The sequence below is a fragment of the Oncorhynchus tshawytscha genome, linkage group LG06 (assembly GCF_018296145.1).
Source record: "Oncorhynchus tshawytscha isolate Ot180627B linkage group LG06, Otsh_v2.0, whole genome shotgun sequence".
In the NCBI taxonomy this organism is placed as follows: domain Eukaryota; kingdom Metazoa; phylum Chordata; class Actinopteri; order Salmoniformes; family Salmonidae; genus Oncorhynchus; species Oncorhynchus tshawytscha.
The window spans coordinates 15,852,690-15,871,519 of record NC_056434.1 but is presented as its reverse complement, the minus strand read 5'-3'; the positions used below and the strand labels follow the sequence as shown (position 1 = coordinate 15,871,519).

General features: G+C 48.0%; 1 protein-coding gene across 3 annotated transcripts in view; it reads right to left on the bottom strand.

The window, feature by feature from the left end:
• Window positions 1–18,830, bottom strand: part of LOC112252111 (membralin) — a 37,534-nt gene that overhangs the window by 10,870 nt on the left and 7,834 nt on the right. For 2 of the 3 annotated variants that reach the window (XM_024423067.2, XM_024423065.2), the window contains exons 2-3: window positions 1,464–1,772; window positions 1,259–1,361 (exon numbers count right to left, since the gene is read on the bottom strand). In XM_024423067.2, the coding sequence (XP_024278835.1) occupies window positions 1,259–1,361; window positions 1,464–1,772 (412 nt within the window). The remainder of the gene's footprint in view (window positions 1–1,258; window positions 1,362–1,463; window positions 1,773–18,830) is intronic. The other variant, XM_024423066.2, reaches the window with a different exon arrangement.

Sequence of the window (18,830 nt, the reverse complement as noted above, 5' to 3'; positions counted from 1 at the left end):
CTTACACAGCTCATTGAGTGCGGTCTTAGTGCCAGCATTGGTTTGTGGTGGTAAATAGACAGCTACGAATAATATAGATGTGAACTCTCTTGGTAGATAGTGTGGTCTATAGCTTATCATGAGGTATTCTACCTCAGCCAAGCAATTCCTCAAGACTTCTTTAAATATTAGACATAGCACATCAGTAGTTATTGACAAAAAGACACACCCACCCCTCGTCTTACCAGATGTAGCTGCTCTGTCCTGCCGAAAAACAGGGAAGCCAGCCAGCTCTATACAATCTGTGTAGTCGTTCAGCCATGTCTCAGTGAACACAAGATATTACAGTTTAATGTCCAGTTGGTAGGACATTCTTAAATCGTAGATCGTCCCGTTTGTTTTCCAGTGATTGCACGTTGGCCAATAATATCGAGGGTAGTGGTGGTTTACTCACTCGCTGACGAATTCTCATAAGGCACCCCCTGTATTTTCATATTTTCTTCACGCGAATGACGGGGATGAGGGCCTGGTTTCCGGGAAGCACTCTATCCTTTGCATCAGACTCATTAAAGAAAAAATATTTGTCCAGTTCGAGGCGAGTAGTCGCTGTATTGATGTCCAGAAGCTCTTTTTGGTCATAAGAGAAAGTAGCAGCAACATTATGTACAAAATTAGTTACAAAAAAATACGGTTAGGAGCCAGTAAAACGGCAGCCATCCCCTCCGGCGCCACTAAAAGCAAATTACGGAAAGGAGGCCTCAGGTTTACACAGACCATGCATAGCACAGAAAAACACTTATGCAAAGGCAATTTAGAATGGTTAAAACCAATGCAAGGACAGATGGGTCAAAGGCACACAACACAAACTGGGCCTAAACTAAAGTCTGGCTCTCAACTGCTGGCCCGATTGACAGAGGGTCAAGCTCCAAGCCCACACACACAGTCTTTGTCTGGGCACAGCCAGGGACCACTGGGGAGGTGAGATGGCATTGCGACATGGCCACACAGTCTGATTCAAACAATGATCCTTGACAACAACAGCTACAGAAAGTCGTTGAGGGGCAGAAGACAAGGGGACACATTTTTGGAATAGAATCATGGGGGTGACTAACGACAAAAAGATGGCTGGAAGGGAAGAAGATCAGGGAGCTAAATTGCAGGAAGAGGAAGAAAGGAATGGATTGAGGATTTCTCACCTCACTGGAGGGGGGGGGGTTGAGTTTACCTGCTCGAGTTAGCATCTCAATCTGGGAGACTGTCTCCCTCAGCGGCTGCATACCTTTAGTGGGCGCCTGGCTGAAGGAGAGGTCCTGGCTGTCGTTGAGGCCCCGTCCCCCACCACTCAGCGAGGGCTTCAGCCGCGGCTCGATGTCAAGCTCAAACTGACAAAGAAAAGAGAAAGACTTATTGAGTTAATGTATAAATGATGCAGGATTATTGGGTCTCTCTCAGCCCCTCCCTCTACACCAGTAGCAGTGTCTCACCCTTACAGAACTGTTGTCAAACATCTCCAGGGTCATCTCCTCCTCGTCCTCGTCCTCGTCCTCCTCCTCGTGGTGGAGCGCGGCCAGGCCCAGCCCTCCTCCCTCCCCCTCAGGCTCCTTGACCAGGCCCTGGAGACCGTCTGAGTCGTAGAACTGCAGGAAGATGGGCGCACGCGACGAGTTGCGCTGGATCTCCACTCGCAGGATGCCATCACGCGGCCACTTCTCCCGAACGTGCTCCAGGCAGTTGATAGGCGAGCGTGAGAAAGCGATGTGGATATAGGCCAAGATGAAGAGAATAAAGAGTGCCTGGTGGAAAGAGAGGGTGGAAGGCATTAACTTATGGCAGATGGAGTCTAGAGCAGTATTGAGATGAAAAGGCCAATCCCCAAATTGACTTCCATATGTTTAATGGTGCCAAAGGGGACACATGTTTTTGTACGTTCCCCCTCCTGCAGCATTGTTAATGTTGATGGCAAACACATTGAAGGAAAAAGGATAATATATATATTATAAAAATGTTATAGCGGGGCATTTTAGTGCTAGAGGCATCACCACAGACCCGGGTTCGATCCAGGGCTGTATCACAACCGGCCATGATCGGGAGTCCCATAGGATGGCGTACAATTGGCCCAGCGCCGTCCGGGTTAGGGGAAGGTTTGGCCGGGGGGAGTTTAACTTGGCTCATTGCGCTCTAGTGACTCCTTGTGGCAGGCCGGGAGCCTGCAGGCTGACCTCAGTTGTCAGGTGTCGGGTCTGGCTTCCGGGTTAAGCAGGCCGGTGTTAAAAAGCGAGGTTTGGTGGGTCATGTTTTGGAGGATGCATTACTCAACCTTTGCCTCCCGAGCAAACTGGGGAGTTGCAGCGATGAGACATGATTGAAATTTGGGAGAAAAAGTGGGTAAAATACAACAAAGAAAGAAGTAACTTATTGCACACAAGACACCCGGTCTGATTCAAGCCTGTCTGGGTGGACTAAACCATTGCGGAGGACGCAGGGATGGCACACCAGTATCACCGGAAGTCCATTGACCCTTAATTACCAATCTACAATATGTTTGGTTATGTTCATTTGTGTTGCATTTTGTGTTGCATTTAATCAATTATTATTCCAGTCTTACTTGTCATTGTAGGGGTGGACACTGTTTGCAGAGCACACAACGTAAGCTACACAAAAGTTTTTGGTTCATTTCATTACATTTGAGTTGTGAATTTATTCATCGTCTTTCGCTTGGAGCGCTCCTGTCAATCTTGAGTAAGGACACACACCTGATTACACAAAGAAGTAGGACTAGTCTACCTGGCCTGCGCGCAAATGTAGACCTATAAAATGTGCCCATGTGGGGATCGGATTCGATTTCTGATTGTCTTAACTCACCACCACTAATGCGCTGTGGAGCTTCTCAAGTAGAGGTCAACCGATTAATCGGAATGGCCGATTATTTAGGGCTGATTTCAAGTTTTCATAATGTGACGTAGAAGTCCGTCACTAGCCGCGGGCAGCATTTGGTTCTTTAACGCACACACATATTCATCACTCCTCCCTGCGCCATTATACCATAAGTTAACAATGTGGGTCGACACACAATTTAACTTGTGTCTTGGTGCATGCATTTCACACTTGTCAATGTTCATATTTGAGAGATACAATAATTATTATACTTATCAATGTTGTGGATGAGCGCATTGTTTGTTTGTTCTGTTCCTCTCTCTCCATCTCTGTAGCTTCTGGGTATGCTGGAAAAGGACCCGAGCTAAGGGAATTGGGTTGGCTTTATAGTGCCTGTCCCAAATGGCTCATTAATGCATATGGGCATATTGAAAGATATTGTCAGTAATGATGTAATGTTGTAAATGTTATGTTGTGATATTGTTTAAAACCGTGTTGCAATGTATATCCTTTAGTATGTTTAGTTCATGGAAAATGTAGGTTTGTATTGTTAATTGATTAATTAATTAGGGTTAATTGTTCTGAGGGGAGGGGCTAGCCCTACAAAAGGAGCCTCTCTCCAGTCTCTAAGGGGGATTTTTTGGATTGAGCTGTGGATGGGGCAGCAATGTTGTTAAGCTGTCCCATAAGGTAGACGTTGATGGCAGTACTGTTATTTTCTGTTCCGGAATCACTTGTAAATAAACACCTTTGCACAGAAGAACTTTTGCGGTTCCGCCATCTTTTTATTTTTATAGAGGTTAGGTTATCCAGTTTAGCCATCTGGCCTACTCTACGTGACATATGGTGGCAGTGGTGGGATGGCGTACCGCAAATCAGTGAATTCCAACAAGAGAGGTAAAGGAATGCGTACAGGATTGCGTTCTCAGCAACAGCATCAACTGTCAGAAAAGGTACCTGAAGTTGAACCGGGGTGGAATACCATGGAATCGTCTGGTGAAGAAGAGGTCAAGTATGAGAAACTAGGAGCCCGACCGCGGGGCCAAAGACAACCAGAACTGGGTGAGCTGCTGACTGAAGGAGCAGTTGGGGGACCAGAACCACACCCAACCATGGTAACCCTTTTTCAGCAACTTTTCACCTGCCTTGAGAGGAGGGACGAAGACCTCAAGCAGGAGTTACGTGGCCTACGCCAATCTATCCTCACAGCTCCCCACCAGGCGGAACTCGTCAGTGAGAGCCCAAGATTGGGTCTTCCAACACCAGGACGACAAAGGCTCGATGCAGCAGGGACTTCAACTCCACAGCAGGCACCCCAAGCAGTAATGAGGCCAGCACCAGGAGACCAGTCCAGCAGTGTTAACGTCCATCTTCCAGCATTCCTGAGGAAGGAGCCAAAGATGCCCTCATACCAGCAGGGGAGGACATTGAAAACTACCTGCTGAGGTTTGAGCGCATGGCTAAGACGTGGCAGTGGCCTGAGGTAGAGTGGGCCTGCAGGCTTGTCCCATTGCTCACGGGCAAGGCCTTAGAGGCTTACACAGCAATGGATGAGGGGCTGGCCAATGTCTACAAGGGCTTGAAGGAAGCGCTGCTGGTGAAGTTTGACATCTCACCGGAAACCTACCGTCAACGCTTCAGAGCTGCATCAACGCCATCGGGTGAGTCGCCGACAGAGACGTACCACCGCCTCAAGGGTCTCTACCGACGATGGGTTCGACCGGGGAGAAGACACAGGACGAAATCGGGAGGTCATCATCCTCGAGCAACTTCTACAAGTTCTACCACGCGACATTCGAACCTGGGTCCGAGAGCACGAGCCCAAGGACGGGCTTATGGCGGCCAAGCTTGCACTGCAGTATCTTAATGCACGTAAAGGGGGCCCACCACAACCTGCAGCACCCGCTCCAAGGAGTCTCAGAGACACAAGGGACATCAGAAACGCCAGAGATGGTGGAGGTAACTCTGGGGGTTATGTGTCTGGGAGGGAGGTAAGGGATCATGCAGTTTGCTCTGATGGGAGGGGTCTGACCTATTTTTACTGCCGGCAGCAGGGGCACAAAGCTTCAATGTGTCCGCTACGTAAATCCAAGCTCTCAGGTTACTGTTATGTACCCAGAGAGGGGGATGGTGTTCAGAATAGACAGACTCGGGAAGGGTCATGCTTGGTACCTGTAAAAGTGAATGGTAAAAGTCTTACTGCAATGATTGACACCGGCAGTTCCCTGTCATTGATCAGAAAAGGTAATGTACCTGTTAATGACATTGATTATGGTCATCAGACACTGATCCAATGTGTCCATGGTGACCAGTCACAGCAACCCACAGATGAGCTCACAGTTGAGATTCAGGGTCAGAAATACCTCCTCAAAGTTGGGGTAATGGAGAAGCTACCTTTTGAGATGATTTTGGGGAGGGATGTGCCTGTACTCTCTGATCTGTTGGGAAGTGTGGGGGGTCAGCTATATGAGCAGTCAGTTTGCCAGTCTGATGTTCAGATGGCATGTTCAGTTGTCACTCGTGCCCAGGCCAAAGCTGGTTTACAACCTCTGCCTGACTTGTGTGATAGTCTGTGCGAGGGGGGAACCAAAGGGCCCAGAAAGTCACGCCGCCAGCGGCGTCTTGAGAAGTATGTGGGAACCCCTGTACCTGTTGCTGATGTGTCTGGGTTAGAGGTGCAATGGGATGTTCCACAAAATTTTGCTACACTGCAGAAGTCTGACGCAACCTTGAAATGTTTGTTTGACAAGGCCTTAGCTGGGGACAGTCAATCTTTATGTGGGGGATTTACACAGTAGACAACCACATACTCTACCTTGGGTCAGAGGCAGATAGCAGGAAGTTGGTGGTGCCATCTACCTGTAGACCACTTGTTCTCAACCTTGCACATACAGTTCCATGGGCAGGCCATCTAGGGCAACATAAGACCTATCTTAGGCTAGGCTCCCGTTTCTTTTGGCCCTCCATGTATACTGATGTACAAAAATACTGCAAATCATGCCCCACGTGCCAGAAAACCAGTGCTGTCCGTAGGTCTGAACGGGCTCCTCTATGTTCACTGCCAGTTATCTCTACCCCATTCAAGAGAATTGCAATGGACCCTTGGAGAAGAGTAGTGCAGGTTACAAGTATATATTGGTGATCTGTGACTATGCCACCCGGTTCCCAGAAGCCTTCCCACTCCGTTCCATAACCACTCCAAAGATGATCAGTGCTCTTGTTCAGCTCTTCTCTCGTGTAGGAATCCCAGATGAAATCCTGACGGACCAAGGGACAAACTTCACCTCGCGACTGATGGTTCAACTCCACCGACAGCTGGGCATTAAAGGCTTGAGGACTACTCCCTACCATCCCCAAACGGATGGGCTCGTAGAGAGATTCAATCAAACGCTCAAGAACATGCTGAGGAAGTTTGTGGCTGACACTGGTAAAGACTGGGATAAGTGGTTACCCTTTCTGCTTTTTGCTTACAGGGAGGTGCCTCAGGCATCGACAGGTTTCTCGCCATTCGAACTCCTCTATGGATGGCCAGTGCAAGGACCACTGGACCTGCTGAAGAAGTGCTGGGAAGGTTCCCCAGTAGCTACCTCAGGACAGGGGATTGTCCAGTATGTCCTCCAGATGCGAGACTGGTTGGAACGGTACCGAGAGGAAGCTAGAGCAAACCTTCAGCAAGCCCAGAAGGCCCAGAAGAGAGGCTATGACCAGCACGCTCGCCACAGAGAGTTTGAGGCAGGACAGAAAGTCCTGCTCCTCCTTCCCTCGTCTACCAGCAAGCTCCTTGCGCAATGGCAAGGACCGTACCTAATCGGGAGGAAGATGGGCCCAGTGACCTACGAGGTGCTGCACCCGGACAAGGGTAAGAAGAAGCAAACCTACCATGTGAACCTTCTCAAGGCCTGGGAGGAGAAAGAGGAACTCTCCAAAGGAAAGTCCTTTCTGGTCCGCAGAGTAGAAGAGGATGAGTCGGAGGGAGTCACAGAGGCATGGAAAGAACGAGCAGAAGTCATACTGGCTCACCTGGAAGAAGACAAGCAAGATGAGCTGAAGCAGCTGTTTGGCAAGTATCCGGCCCTCTTCAGTCAGAGACCAGGAAGAACCAAAGTCCTGGAACACGTCATTCGTTTGAAACCTGGCCAGAACCCTGTCCGCCAGCATCCTTACCGTGTGCCTGAGAGGCTGGTGGTAGCCCTCAAGGAAGAGGTCCACACCATGATAGAGATGGATGTTGTCGAGCCATCTTCAAGTGAATGGAGCAGCCCTATTGTCATTGTCCCAAAGAAGGATGGCTCTTTGCGCGTCTGCATGGACTTCCGTAAGGTGAATGCCATCTCCCAGTTTGATGCGTATCCCATGCCCCGCATTGACGACTTACTGGAGAGAATAGGTAGAGCTCATTACATCACCACATTGGATCTCTGCAAAGGGTACTGGCAGGTGCCCCTGGATGAACAATCCAAGGCCTACACTGCATTCCGGACGCCAATGGGCCTGTTCCAGTTCAAGGTCATGCCGTTTGGCCTTCATGGGGCCCCTGCGACTTTCCAGAGGCTGATGGACAAGGTCCTCCAGGACTGTGACGATTACTGTGCTGCTTACTTGGACGACGTGGTGATCTACAGCCACTCCTGGGAGGAGCACATACAGCATCTTAGCAGCATCCTGGGGAAGATCCATGAAGCAGGCCTCACGCTTAACCTCCTGAAGTGTGAGTGGGCGAAACAGGAGACAAAGTACCTGGGTTACCAGCTGGGTAAGGGTGAAGTTCGGCCTCAGGTGGAGAAAGTGGAGTCCATCAGGAATAGCCCTCAACCCAGAACCAAGACACAGGTGAAGTCCTTCCTAGGTCTGGCAGGGTGGTACCGGAGATTCATTCCACAGTTTTCGACCATCGCTGTCCCTCTGACCAACCTCACTTCGAAGGGGGCCAGCAACCCTGTGAAGTGGACTGAGGAGTGTGAGGAAGCCTTCATGACACTGAAAAAACGACTGTGCTCATTCCCTGTTCTCCAGACCCCTGATTTTAAGAAGAGATTTCTCGTGCAGGTGGACGCTTCGGCTGTAGGAATTGGAGCTGTACTGGCCCAAGGGGAGCCAAGAGAAGAGCTTCCTGTGCTGTACCTGAGTCGGAAGCTGTTGCCCAGGGAAACCAGGTATTCTACAATCGAAAAGGAGTGCCTGGCTATAAAGTGGGCCCTAGATAGCCTCCGTTACAACCTTCTTGGGAGGGAATTTGACCTGCACACGGACCACAGAGCACTGACCTGGATCCAGACCATGAAGGACCGGAATTCTCGTGTGACCAGGTGGTATCTGGAGCTCTAGCCCTTCAGGTTCTGTGTCCGTCACAAGGCAGGAAAAGAGAACGTTACTGCGGACTACCTATCAAGGCTCCCGAACATGGTCGCTTCAGGAGAGGAGGAAGGTAATGTGACGTAGAAGTCCGTCACTGGCCGCGGGCAGCATTTGGTTCTTTAACGCACACACATATTCATCACTCCTCCCTGCGCCATTATACCATAAGTTAACAATGTGGGTCGACACACAATTTAACTTCTGTCTTGGTGCATGCATTTCACACTTGTCAATGTTCATATGAGAGATACAATAATTATTATACTTATCAATGTTGTGGATGAGCGCATTGTTTGTTTGTTCTGTTCCTCTCTCTCCATCTCTGTAGCTTCTGGGTATGCTGGAAAAGGACCCGAGCTAAGGGAATTGGGTTGGCTTTATAGTGCCTGTCCCAAATGGCTCATTAATGCATATGGGCATTGTATATCCTTTAGTATGTTTAGTTCATGGAAAATGTAAGAAAGGGACACATGTTTTTGTACGTTCCCCCTCCTGCAGCATTGTTAATGTTGATGGCAAACACATTGAAGGAAAAAGGATAATATATATATTATAAAAATGTTATAGCGGGGCATTTTAGTGCTAGAGGCATCACCACAGACCCGGGTTCGATCCAGGGCTGTATCACAACCGGCCATGATCGGGAGTCCCATAGGGTGGCGTACAATTGGCCCAGCGCCGTCCGGGTTAGGGGAAGGTTTGGCCGGGGGGAGTTTAACTTGGCTCATTGCGCTCTAGTGACTCCTTGTGGCAGGCCGGGAGCCTGCAGGCTGACCTCAGTTGTCAGGTGTCGGGTCTGGCTTCCGGGTTAAGCAGGCCGGTGTTAAAAAGCGAGGTTTGGTGGGTCATGTTTTGGAGGATGCATTACTCAACCTTTGCCTCCCGAGCAAACTGGGGAGTTGCAGCGATGAGACATGATTGAAATTTGGGAGAAAAAGTGGGTAAAATACAACAAAGAAAGAAGTAACTTATTGCACACAAGACACCCGTCTGATTCAAGCCTGTCTGGGTGGACTAAACCATTGCGGAGGACGCAGGGATGGCACACCAGTATCACCGGAAGTCCATTGACCCTTAATTACCAATCTACAATATGTTTGGTTATGTTAATTTGTGTTGCATTTTGTGTTGCATTAAATTAATTATTATTCCAGTCTTACTTGTCATTGTAGGGGTGGACACTGTTTGCAGAGCACACAACGTAAGCTACACAAAAGTTTTTGGTTCATTTCATTACATTTGAGTTGTGAATTTATTCATCGTCTTTCGCTTGGAGCGCTCCTGTCAATCTTGAGTAAGGACACACACCTGATTACACAAAGAAGTAGGACTAGTCTACCTGGCCTGCGCGCAAATGTAGACCTATAAAATGTGCCCATGTGGGGATCGGATTCGATTTCTGATTGTCTTAACTCACCACCACTAATGCGCTGTGGAGCTTCTCAAGTAGAGGTCAACCGATTAATCGGAATGGCCGATTATTTAGGCCGATTTCAAGTTTTCATAATGTGACGTAGAAGTCCGTCACTGGCCGCGGGCAGCATTTGGTTCTTTAACGCACACACATATTCATCACTCCTCCCTGCGCCATTATACCATAAGTTAACAATGTGGGTCGACACACAATTTAACTTGTGTCTTGGTGCATGCATTTCACACTTGTCAATGTTCATATTTGAGAGATACAATAATTATTATACTTATCAATGTTGTGGATGAGCGCATTGTTTGTTTGTTCTGTTCCTCTCTCTCCATCTCTGTAGCTTCTGGGTATGCTGGAAAAGGACCCGAGCTAAGGGAATTGGGTTGGCTTTATAGTGCCTGTCCCAAATGGCTCATTAATGCATATGGGCATATTGAAAGATATTGTCAGTAATGATGTAATGTTGTAAATGTTATGTTGTGATATTGTTTAAAACCGTGTTGCAATGTATATCCTTTAGTATGTTTAGTTCATGGAAAATGTAGGTTTGTATTGTTAATTGATTAATTAATTAGGGTTAATTGTTCTGAGGGGAGGGGCTAGCCCTACAAAAGGAGCCTCTCTCCAGTCTCTAAGGGGATTTTTTGGATTGAGCTGTGGATGGGGCAGCAATGTTGTTAAGCTGTCCCATAAGGTAGACGTTGATGGCAGTACTGTTATTTTCTGTTCCGGAATCACTTGTAAATAAACACCTTTGCACAGAAGAACTTTTGCGGTTCCGCCATCTTTTTATTTTTATAGAGGTTAGGTTATCCAGTTTAGCCATCTGGCCTACTCTACGTGACATATGGTGGCAGTGGTGGGATGGCGTACCGCAAATCAGTGAATTCCAACAAGAGAGGTAAAGGAATGCGTACAGGATTGCGTTCTCAGCAACAGCATCAACTGTCAGAAAAGGTACCTGAAGTTGAACCGGGGTGGAATACCATGGAATCGTCTGGTGAAGAAGAGGTCAAGTATGAGAAACTAGGAGCCCGACCGCGGGGCCAAAGACAACCAGAACTGGGTGAGCTGCTGACTGAAGGAGCAGTTGGGGGACCAGAACCACACCCAACCATGGTAACCCTTTTTCAGCAACTTTTCACCTGCCTTGAGAGGAGGGACGAAGACCTCAAGCAGGAGTTACGTGGCCTACGCCAATCTATCCTCACAGCTCCCCACCAGGCGGAACTCGTCAGTGAGAGCCCAAGATTGGGTCTTCCAACACCAGGACGACAAAGGCTCGATGCAGCAGGGACTTCAACTCCACAGCAGGCACCCCAAGCAGTAATGAGGCCAGCACCAGGAGACCAGTCCAGCAGTGTTAACGTCCATCTTCCAGCATTCCTGAGGAAGGAGCCAAAGATGCCCTCATACCAGCAGGGGAGGACATTGAAAACTACCTGCTGAGGTTTGAGCGCATGGCTAAGACGTGGCAGTGGCCTGAGGTAGAGTGGGCCTGCAGGCTTGTCCCATTGCTCACGGGCAAGGCCTTAGAGGCTTACACAGCAATGGATGAGGGGCTGGCCAATGTCTACAAGGGCTTGAAGGAAGCGCTGCTGGTGAAGTTTGACATCTCACCGGAAACCTACCGTCAACGCTTCAGAGCTGCATCAACGCCATCGGGTGAGTCGCCGACAGAGACGTACCACCGCCTCAAGGGTCTCTACCGACGATGGGTTCGACCGGGGAGAAGACACAGGACGAAATCGGGAGGTCATCATCCTCGAGCAACTTCTACAAGTTCTACCACGCGACATTCGAACCTGGGTCCGAGAGCACGAGCCCAAGGACGGGCTTATGGCGGCCAAGCTTGCACTGCAGTATCTTAATGCACGTAAAGGGGGCCCACCACAACCTGCAGCACCCGCTCCAAGGAGTCTCAGAGACACAAGGGACATCAGAAACGCCAGAGATGGTGGAGGTAACTCTGGGGGTTATGTGTCTGGGAGGGAGGTAAGGGATCATGCAGTTTGCTCTGATGGGAGGGGTCTGACCTATTTTTACTGCCGGCAGCAGGGGCACAAAGCTTCAATGTGTCCGCTACGTAAATCCAAGCTCTCAGGTTACTGTTATGTACCCAGAGAGGGGATGGTGTTCAGAATAGACAGACTCGGGAAGGGTCATGCTTGGTACCTGTAAAAGTGAATGGTAAAAGTCTTACTGCAATGATTGACACTGGCAGTTCCCTGTCATTGATCAGAAAAGGTAATGTACCTGTTAATGACATTGATTATGGTCATCAGACACTGATCCAATGTGTCCATGGTGACCAGTCACAGCAGCCCACAGATGAGCTCACAGTTGAGATTCAGGGTCAGAAATACCTCCTCAAAGTTGGGGTAATGGAGAAGCTACCTTTTGAGATGATTTTGGGGAGGGATGTGCCTGTACTCTCTGATCTGTTGGGAAGTGTGGGGGTCAGCTATATGAGCAGTCAGTTTGCCAGTCTGATGTTCAGATGGCATGTTCAGTTGTCACTCGTGCCCAGGCCAAAGCTGGTTTACAACCTCTGCCTGACTTGTGTGATAGTCTGTGCGAGGGGGGAACCAAAGGGCCCAGAAAGTCACGCCGCCAGCGGCGTCTTGAGAAGTATGTGGGAACCCCTGTACCTGTTGCTGATGTGTCTGGGTTAGAGGTGCAATGGGATGTTCCACAAAATTTTGCTACACTGCAGAAGTCTGACGCAACCTTGAAATGTTTGTTTGACAAGGCCTTAGCTGGGGACAGTCAATCTTTATGTGGGGGGATTTACACAGTAGACAACCACATACTCTACCTTGGGTCAGAGGCAGATAGCAGGAAGTTGGTGGTGCCATCTACCTGTAGACCACTTGTTCTCAACCTTGCACATACAGTTCCATGGGCAGGCCATCTAGGGCAACATAAGACCTATCTTAGGCTAGGCTCCCGTTTCTTTTGGCCCTCCATGTATACTGATGTACAAAAATACTGCAAATCATGCCCCACGTGCCAGAAAACCAGTGCTGTCCGTAGGTCTGAACGGGCTCCTCTATGTTCACTGCCAGTTATCTCTACCCCATTCAAGAGAATTGCAATGGACCCTTGGAGAAGAGTAGTGCAGGTTACAAGTATATATTGGTGATCTGTGACTATGCCACCCGGTTCCCAGAAGCCTTCCCACTCCGTTCCATAACCACTCCAAAGATGATCAGTGCTCTTGTTCAGCTCTTCTCTCGTGTAGGAATCCCAGATGAAATCCTGACGGACCAAGGGACAAACTTCACCTCGCGACTGATGGTTCAACTCCACCGACAGCTGGGCATTAAAGGCTTGAGGACTACTCCCTACCATCCCCAAACGGATGGGCTCGTAGAGAGATTCAATCAAACGCTCAAGAACATGCTGAGGAAGTTTGTGGCTGACACTGGTAAAGACTGGGATAAGTGGTTACCCTTTCTGCTTTTTGCTTACAGGGAGGTGCCTCAGGCATCGACAGGTTTCTCACCATTCGAACTCCTCTATGGATGGCCAGTGCAAGGACCACTGGACCTGCTGAAGAAGTGCTGGGAAGGTTCCCCAGTAGCTACCTCAGGACAGGGGATTGTCCAGTATGTCCTCCAGATGCGAGACTGGTTGGAACGGTACCGAGAGGAAGCTAGAGCAAACCTTCAGCAAGCCCAGAAGGCCCAGAAGAGAGGCTATGACCAGCACGCTCGCCACAGAGAGTTTGAGGCAGGACAGAAAGTCCTGCTCCTCCTTCCCTCGTCTACCAGCAAGCTCCTTGCGCAATGGCAAGGACCGTACCTAATCGGGAGGAAGATGGGCCCAGTGACCTACGAGGTGCTGCACCCGGACAAGGGTAAGAAGAAGCAAACCTACCATGTGAACCTTCTCAAGGCCTGGGAGGAGAAAGAGGAACTCTCCAAAGGAAAGTCCTTTCTGGTCCGCAGAGTAGAAGAGGATGAGTCGGAGGGAGTCACAGAGGCATGGAAAGAACGAGCAGAAGTCATACTGGCTCACCTGGAAGAAGACAAGCAAGATGAGCTGAAGCAGCTGTTTGGCAAGTATCCGGCCCTCTTCAGTCAGAGACCAGGAAGAACCAAAGTCCTGGAACACGTCATTCGTTTGAAACCTGGCCAGAACCCTGTCCGCCAGCATCCTTACCGTGTGCCTGAGAGGCTGGTGGTAGCCCTCAAGGAAGAGGTCCACACCATGATAGAGATGGATGTTGTCGAGCCATCTTCAAGTGAATGGAGCAGCCCTATTGTCATTGTCCCAAAGAAGGATGGCTCTTTGCGCGTCTGCATGGACTTCCGTAAGGTGAATGCCATCTCCCAGTTTGATGCGTATCCCATGCCCCGCATTGACGACTTACTGGAGAGAATAGGTAGAGCTCATTACATCACCACATTGGATCTCTGCAAAGGGTACTGGCAGGTGCCCCTGGATGAACAATCCAAGGCCTACACTGCATTCCGGACGCCAATGGGCCTGTTCCAGTTCAAGGTCATGCCGTTTGGCCTTCATGGGACCCCTGCGACTTTCCAGAGGCTGATGGACAAGGTCCTCCAGGACTGTGACGATTACTGTGCTGCTTACTTGGACGACGTGGTGATCTACAGCCACTCCTGGGAGGAGCACATACAGCATCTTAGCAGCATCCTGGGGAAGATCCATGAAGCAGGCCTCACGCTTAACCTCCTGAAGTGTGAGTGGGCGAAACAGGAGACAAAGTACCTGGGTTACCAGCTGGGTAAGGGTGAAGTTCGGCCTCAGGTGGAGAAAGTGGAGTCCATCAGGAATAGCCCTCAACCCAGAACCAAGACACAGGTGAAGTCCTTCCTAGGTCTGGCAGGGTGGTACCGGAGATTCATTCCACAGTTTTCGACCATCGCTGTCCCTCTGACCAACCTCACTTCGAAGGGGGCCAGCAACCCTGTGAAGTGGACTGAGGAGTGTGAGGAAGCCTTCATGACACTGAAAAAACGACTGTGCTCATTCCCTGTTCTCCAGACCCCTGATTTTAAGAAGAGATTTCTCGTGCAGGTGGACGCTTCGGCTGTAGGAATTGGAGCTGTACTGGCCCAAGGGGAGCCAAGAGAAGAGCTTCCTGTGCTGTACCTGAGTCGGAAGCTGTTGCCCAGGGAAACCAGGTATTCTACAATCGAAAAGGAGTGCCTGGCTATAAAGTGGGCCCTAGATAGCCTCCGTTACAACCTTCTTGGGAGGGAATTTGACCTGCACACGGACCACAGAGCACTGACCTGGATCCAGACCATGAAGGACCGGAATTCTCGTGTGACCAGGTGGTATCTGGAGCTCTAGCCCTTCAGGTTCTGTGTCCGTCACAAGGCAGGAAAAGAGAACGTTACTGCGGACTACCTATCAAGGCTCCCGAACATGGTCGCTTCAGGAGAGGAGGAAGGTAATGTGACGTAGAAGTCCGTCACTGGCCGCGGGCAGCATTTGGTTCTTTAACGCACACACATATTCATCACTCCTCCCTGCGCCATTATACCATAAGTTAACAATGTGGGTCGACACACAATTTAACTTCTGTCTTGGTGCATGCATTTCACACTTGTCAATGTTCATATGAGAGATACAATAATTATTATACTTATCAATGTTGTGGATGAGCGCATTGTTTGTTTGTTCTGTTCCTCTCTCTCCATCTCTGTAGCTTCTGGGTATGCTGGAAAAGGACCCGAGCTAAGGGAATTGGGTTGGCTTTATAGTGCCTGTCCCAAATGGCTCATTAATGCATATGGGCATTGTATATCCTTTAGTATGTTTAGTTCATGGAAAATGTAAGAAGGGGACACATGTTTTTGTACGTTCCCCTCCTGCAGCATTGTTAATGTTGATGGCAAACACATTGAAGGAAAAAGGATAATATATATATTATAAAAATGTTATAGCGGGGCATTTTAGTGCTAGAGGCATCACCACAGACCCGGGTTCGATCCAGGGCTGTATCACAACCGGCCATGATCGGGAGTCCCATAGGGTGGCGTACAATTGGCCCAGCGCCGTCCGGGTTAGGGGAAGGTTTGGCCGGGGGGAGTTTAACTTGGCTCATTGCGCTCTAGTGACTCCTTGTGGCAGGCCGGGAGCCTGCAGGCTGACCTCAGTTGTCAGGTGTCGGGTCTGGCTTCCGGGTTAAGCAGGCCGGTGTTAAAAAGCGAGGTTTGGTGGGTCATGTTTTGGAGGATGCATTACTCAACCTTTGCCTCCCGAGCAAACTGGGGAGTTGCAGCGATGAGACATGATTGAAATTTGGGAGAAAAAGTGGGTAAAATACAACAAAGAAAGAAGTAACTTATTGCACACAAGGCACCCGTCTGATTCAAGCCTGTCTGGGTGGACTAAACCATTGCGGAGGACGCAGGGATGGCACACCAGTATCACCGGAAGTCCATTGACCCTTAATTACCAATCTACAATATGTTTGGTTATGTTCATTTGTGTTGCATTTTGTGTTGCATTAAATCAATTATTATTCCAGTCTTACTTGTCATTGTAGGGGTGGACACTGTTTGCAGAGCACACAACGTAAGCTACACAAAAGTTTTTGGTTCATTTCATTACATTTGAGTTGTGAATTTATTCATCGTCTTTCGCTTGGAGCGCTCCTGTCAATCTTGAGTAAGGACACTCACCTGATTACACAAAGAAGTAGGACTAGTCTACCTGGCCTGCGCGCAAATGTAGACCTATAAAATGTGCCCATGTGGGGATCGGATTCGATTTCTGATTGTCTTAACTCACCACCACTAATGCGCTGTGGAGCTTCTCAAGTAGAGGTCAACCGATTAATCGGAATGGCCGATTATTTAGGGCCGATTTCAAGTTTTCATAATGTGACGTAGAAGTCCGTCACTGGCCGCGGGCAGCATTTGGTTCTTTAACGCACACACATATTCATCACTCCTCCCTGCGCCATTATACCATAAGTTAACAATGTGGGTCGACACACAATTAAACTTCTGTCTTGGTGCATGCATTTCACACTTGTCAATGTTCATATTTGAGAGATACAATAATTATTATACTTATCAATGTTGTGGATGAGCGCATTGTTTGTTTGTTCTGTTCCTCTCTCTCCATCTCTGTAGCTTCTGGGTATGCTGGAAAAGGACCCGAGCTAAGGGAATTGGGTTGGCTTTATAGTGCCTGTCCCAAATGGCTCATTAATGCATATGGGCATATTGAAAGATATTGTCAGTAATGATGTAATGTTGTAAATGTTATGTTGTGATATTGTTTAAAACCGTGTTGCAATGTATATCCTTTAGTATGTTTAGTTCATGGAAAATGTAGGTTTGTATTGTTAATTGATTAATTAATTAGGGTTAATTGTTCTGAGGGGAGGGGCTAGCCCTACAAAAGGAGCCTCTCTCCAGTCTCTAAGGGGGATTTTTTGGATTGAGCTGTGGATGGGGCGGCAATGTTGTTAAGCTGTCCCATAAGGTAGACGTTGATGGCAGTACTGTTATTTTCTGTTCCGGAATCACTTGTAAATAAACACCTTTGCACAGAAGAACTTTTGCGGTTCCGCCATCTTTTTATTTTTATAGAGGTTAGGTTATCCAGTTTAGCCATCTGGCCTACTCTACGTGACACATAACAATCGGAAATCTGTATTTTTGGGCGCTGATTTCCAGATATTTAAAAAAAATAAAAATACCTTTATTTAACTAGGCAAGTCAGTTAAGAACACATTCTTATTTTCAATGACGGCCTAGGAACGGTGGGTTAACTGCCTTGTTCAGGGGCAGAACTACAGATTTGAACTTTGTCAGCTCAGGGGATCCAATCTTGCAACCGTACAGTTAACTAGTCCAACGCTCTAACCATTGCACTCCATGAGTAGCCTTCCTGTTACGCGAATGCAGTAGAAGCCAAGGTAAATTGCTAGCTAGCATTAAACTTATCATAATCACTAGTTATAACTACTTCTCCAGTTTAGCAGGCAATAGTAACCAGGTGAAATTGTGTCATTTCTCTTGCGTTCATTGCACGCAGAGTCAGGGTATATGCAACAGTTCGGGCTGCCTGGCTCATTGCGAACTAATTTGCCAGAATTTTACGTAATTATGACATAACATTGAAGGCTGTGCAATGTAACAAGAATATTTAGACTTAGGGATGCCACCAGTTAGATAAAATACAGAACGGTTCCGTATTTCACTGAAATAATAAACGTTGTGTTTTCAAAATGATAGTTTCCGGATTCCACCATATTAAATGACCAAAGGCTCGTATTTCTGTGTGTTATTATGTTATAATTAAGTCTGATTTGATAGAGCAGTCTGAGCAGCAGCAGGCCCGTAATCATTCATTCAAACAGCACTTTCGTGCATTTTGCCAGCAGCTCTTCATGACTTCAAGCCTATCAGCCTAATGGCTGGTGTAACCAATGTGACATGGCTAGTTTGTTAGCTGGGTGTGCGCTAATACCGTTTCAAACGTCACTCGCCTTTAGATTTGGAGTAGTTATTCCCCTTGCGCTGCAAGGGCCGCGGCTTTTGTGGAGCGATGGGTAACGACGCTTCGAGTGTGGCTGTTGTCGATGTGTTCCTGGTTCGAGTCCATGTAGGGGCGAGGAGGGGGACAGAAGCTATACTGTTACACTGGCAATACTAAAGTGCCTATAAGAACATCCAATAGTCAAAGGTATATCAAATACAAATGGTATAGAGAGAAATAGTCCTATAAATACCATAACTACAACCTAAAACCTCTTACCTTGGAATATTGAAGTCTCATGTTAAAAGGAACCACCAACTTTCATATGTTCTCATGTTCTGAGCAAGGAACTTAAACGTTAGCTTTTTTACATGGCACATATGACTTTCTTCTCCAACACTTTGTTTTTGCATTATTTAAACCAAATTGAACATGTTTTACTATTTATTTGAGGTTAAATTGATTTTATTGATGTGCTTTTTTGGTCCTCCAATAAATCGGTATCGAAAAATCATAATCGGTCGACCTCTATTCTCAAGTAAATGTTTTCACATCAAAAAGCAAGTAAACAAAGTCTGTTTTTACATCCATTGAGAATCACAATAGTTCCTCAATGTAGCCCATTTGAAAAATTGTTCCAGCTCTCTCCCTTTCGATTACCACTGTCATGAAAGGGGAAAAGAGGTCATGCTCTGATCCGGTGGAAACTTCGTAAAATAGGCCT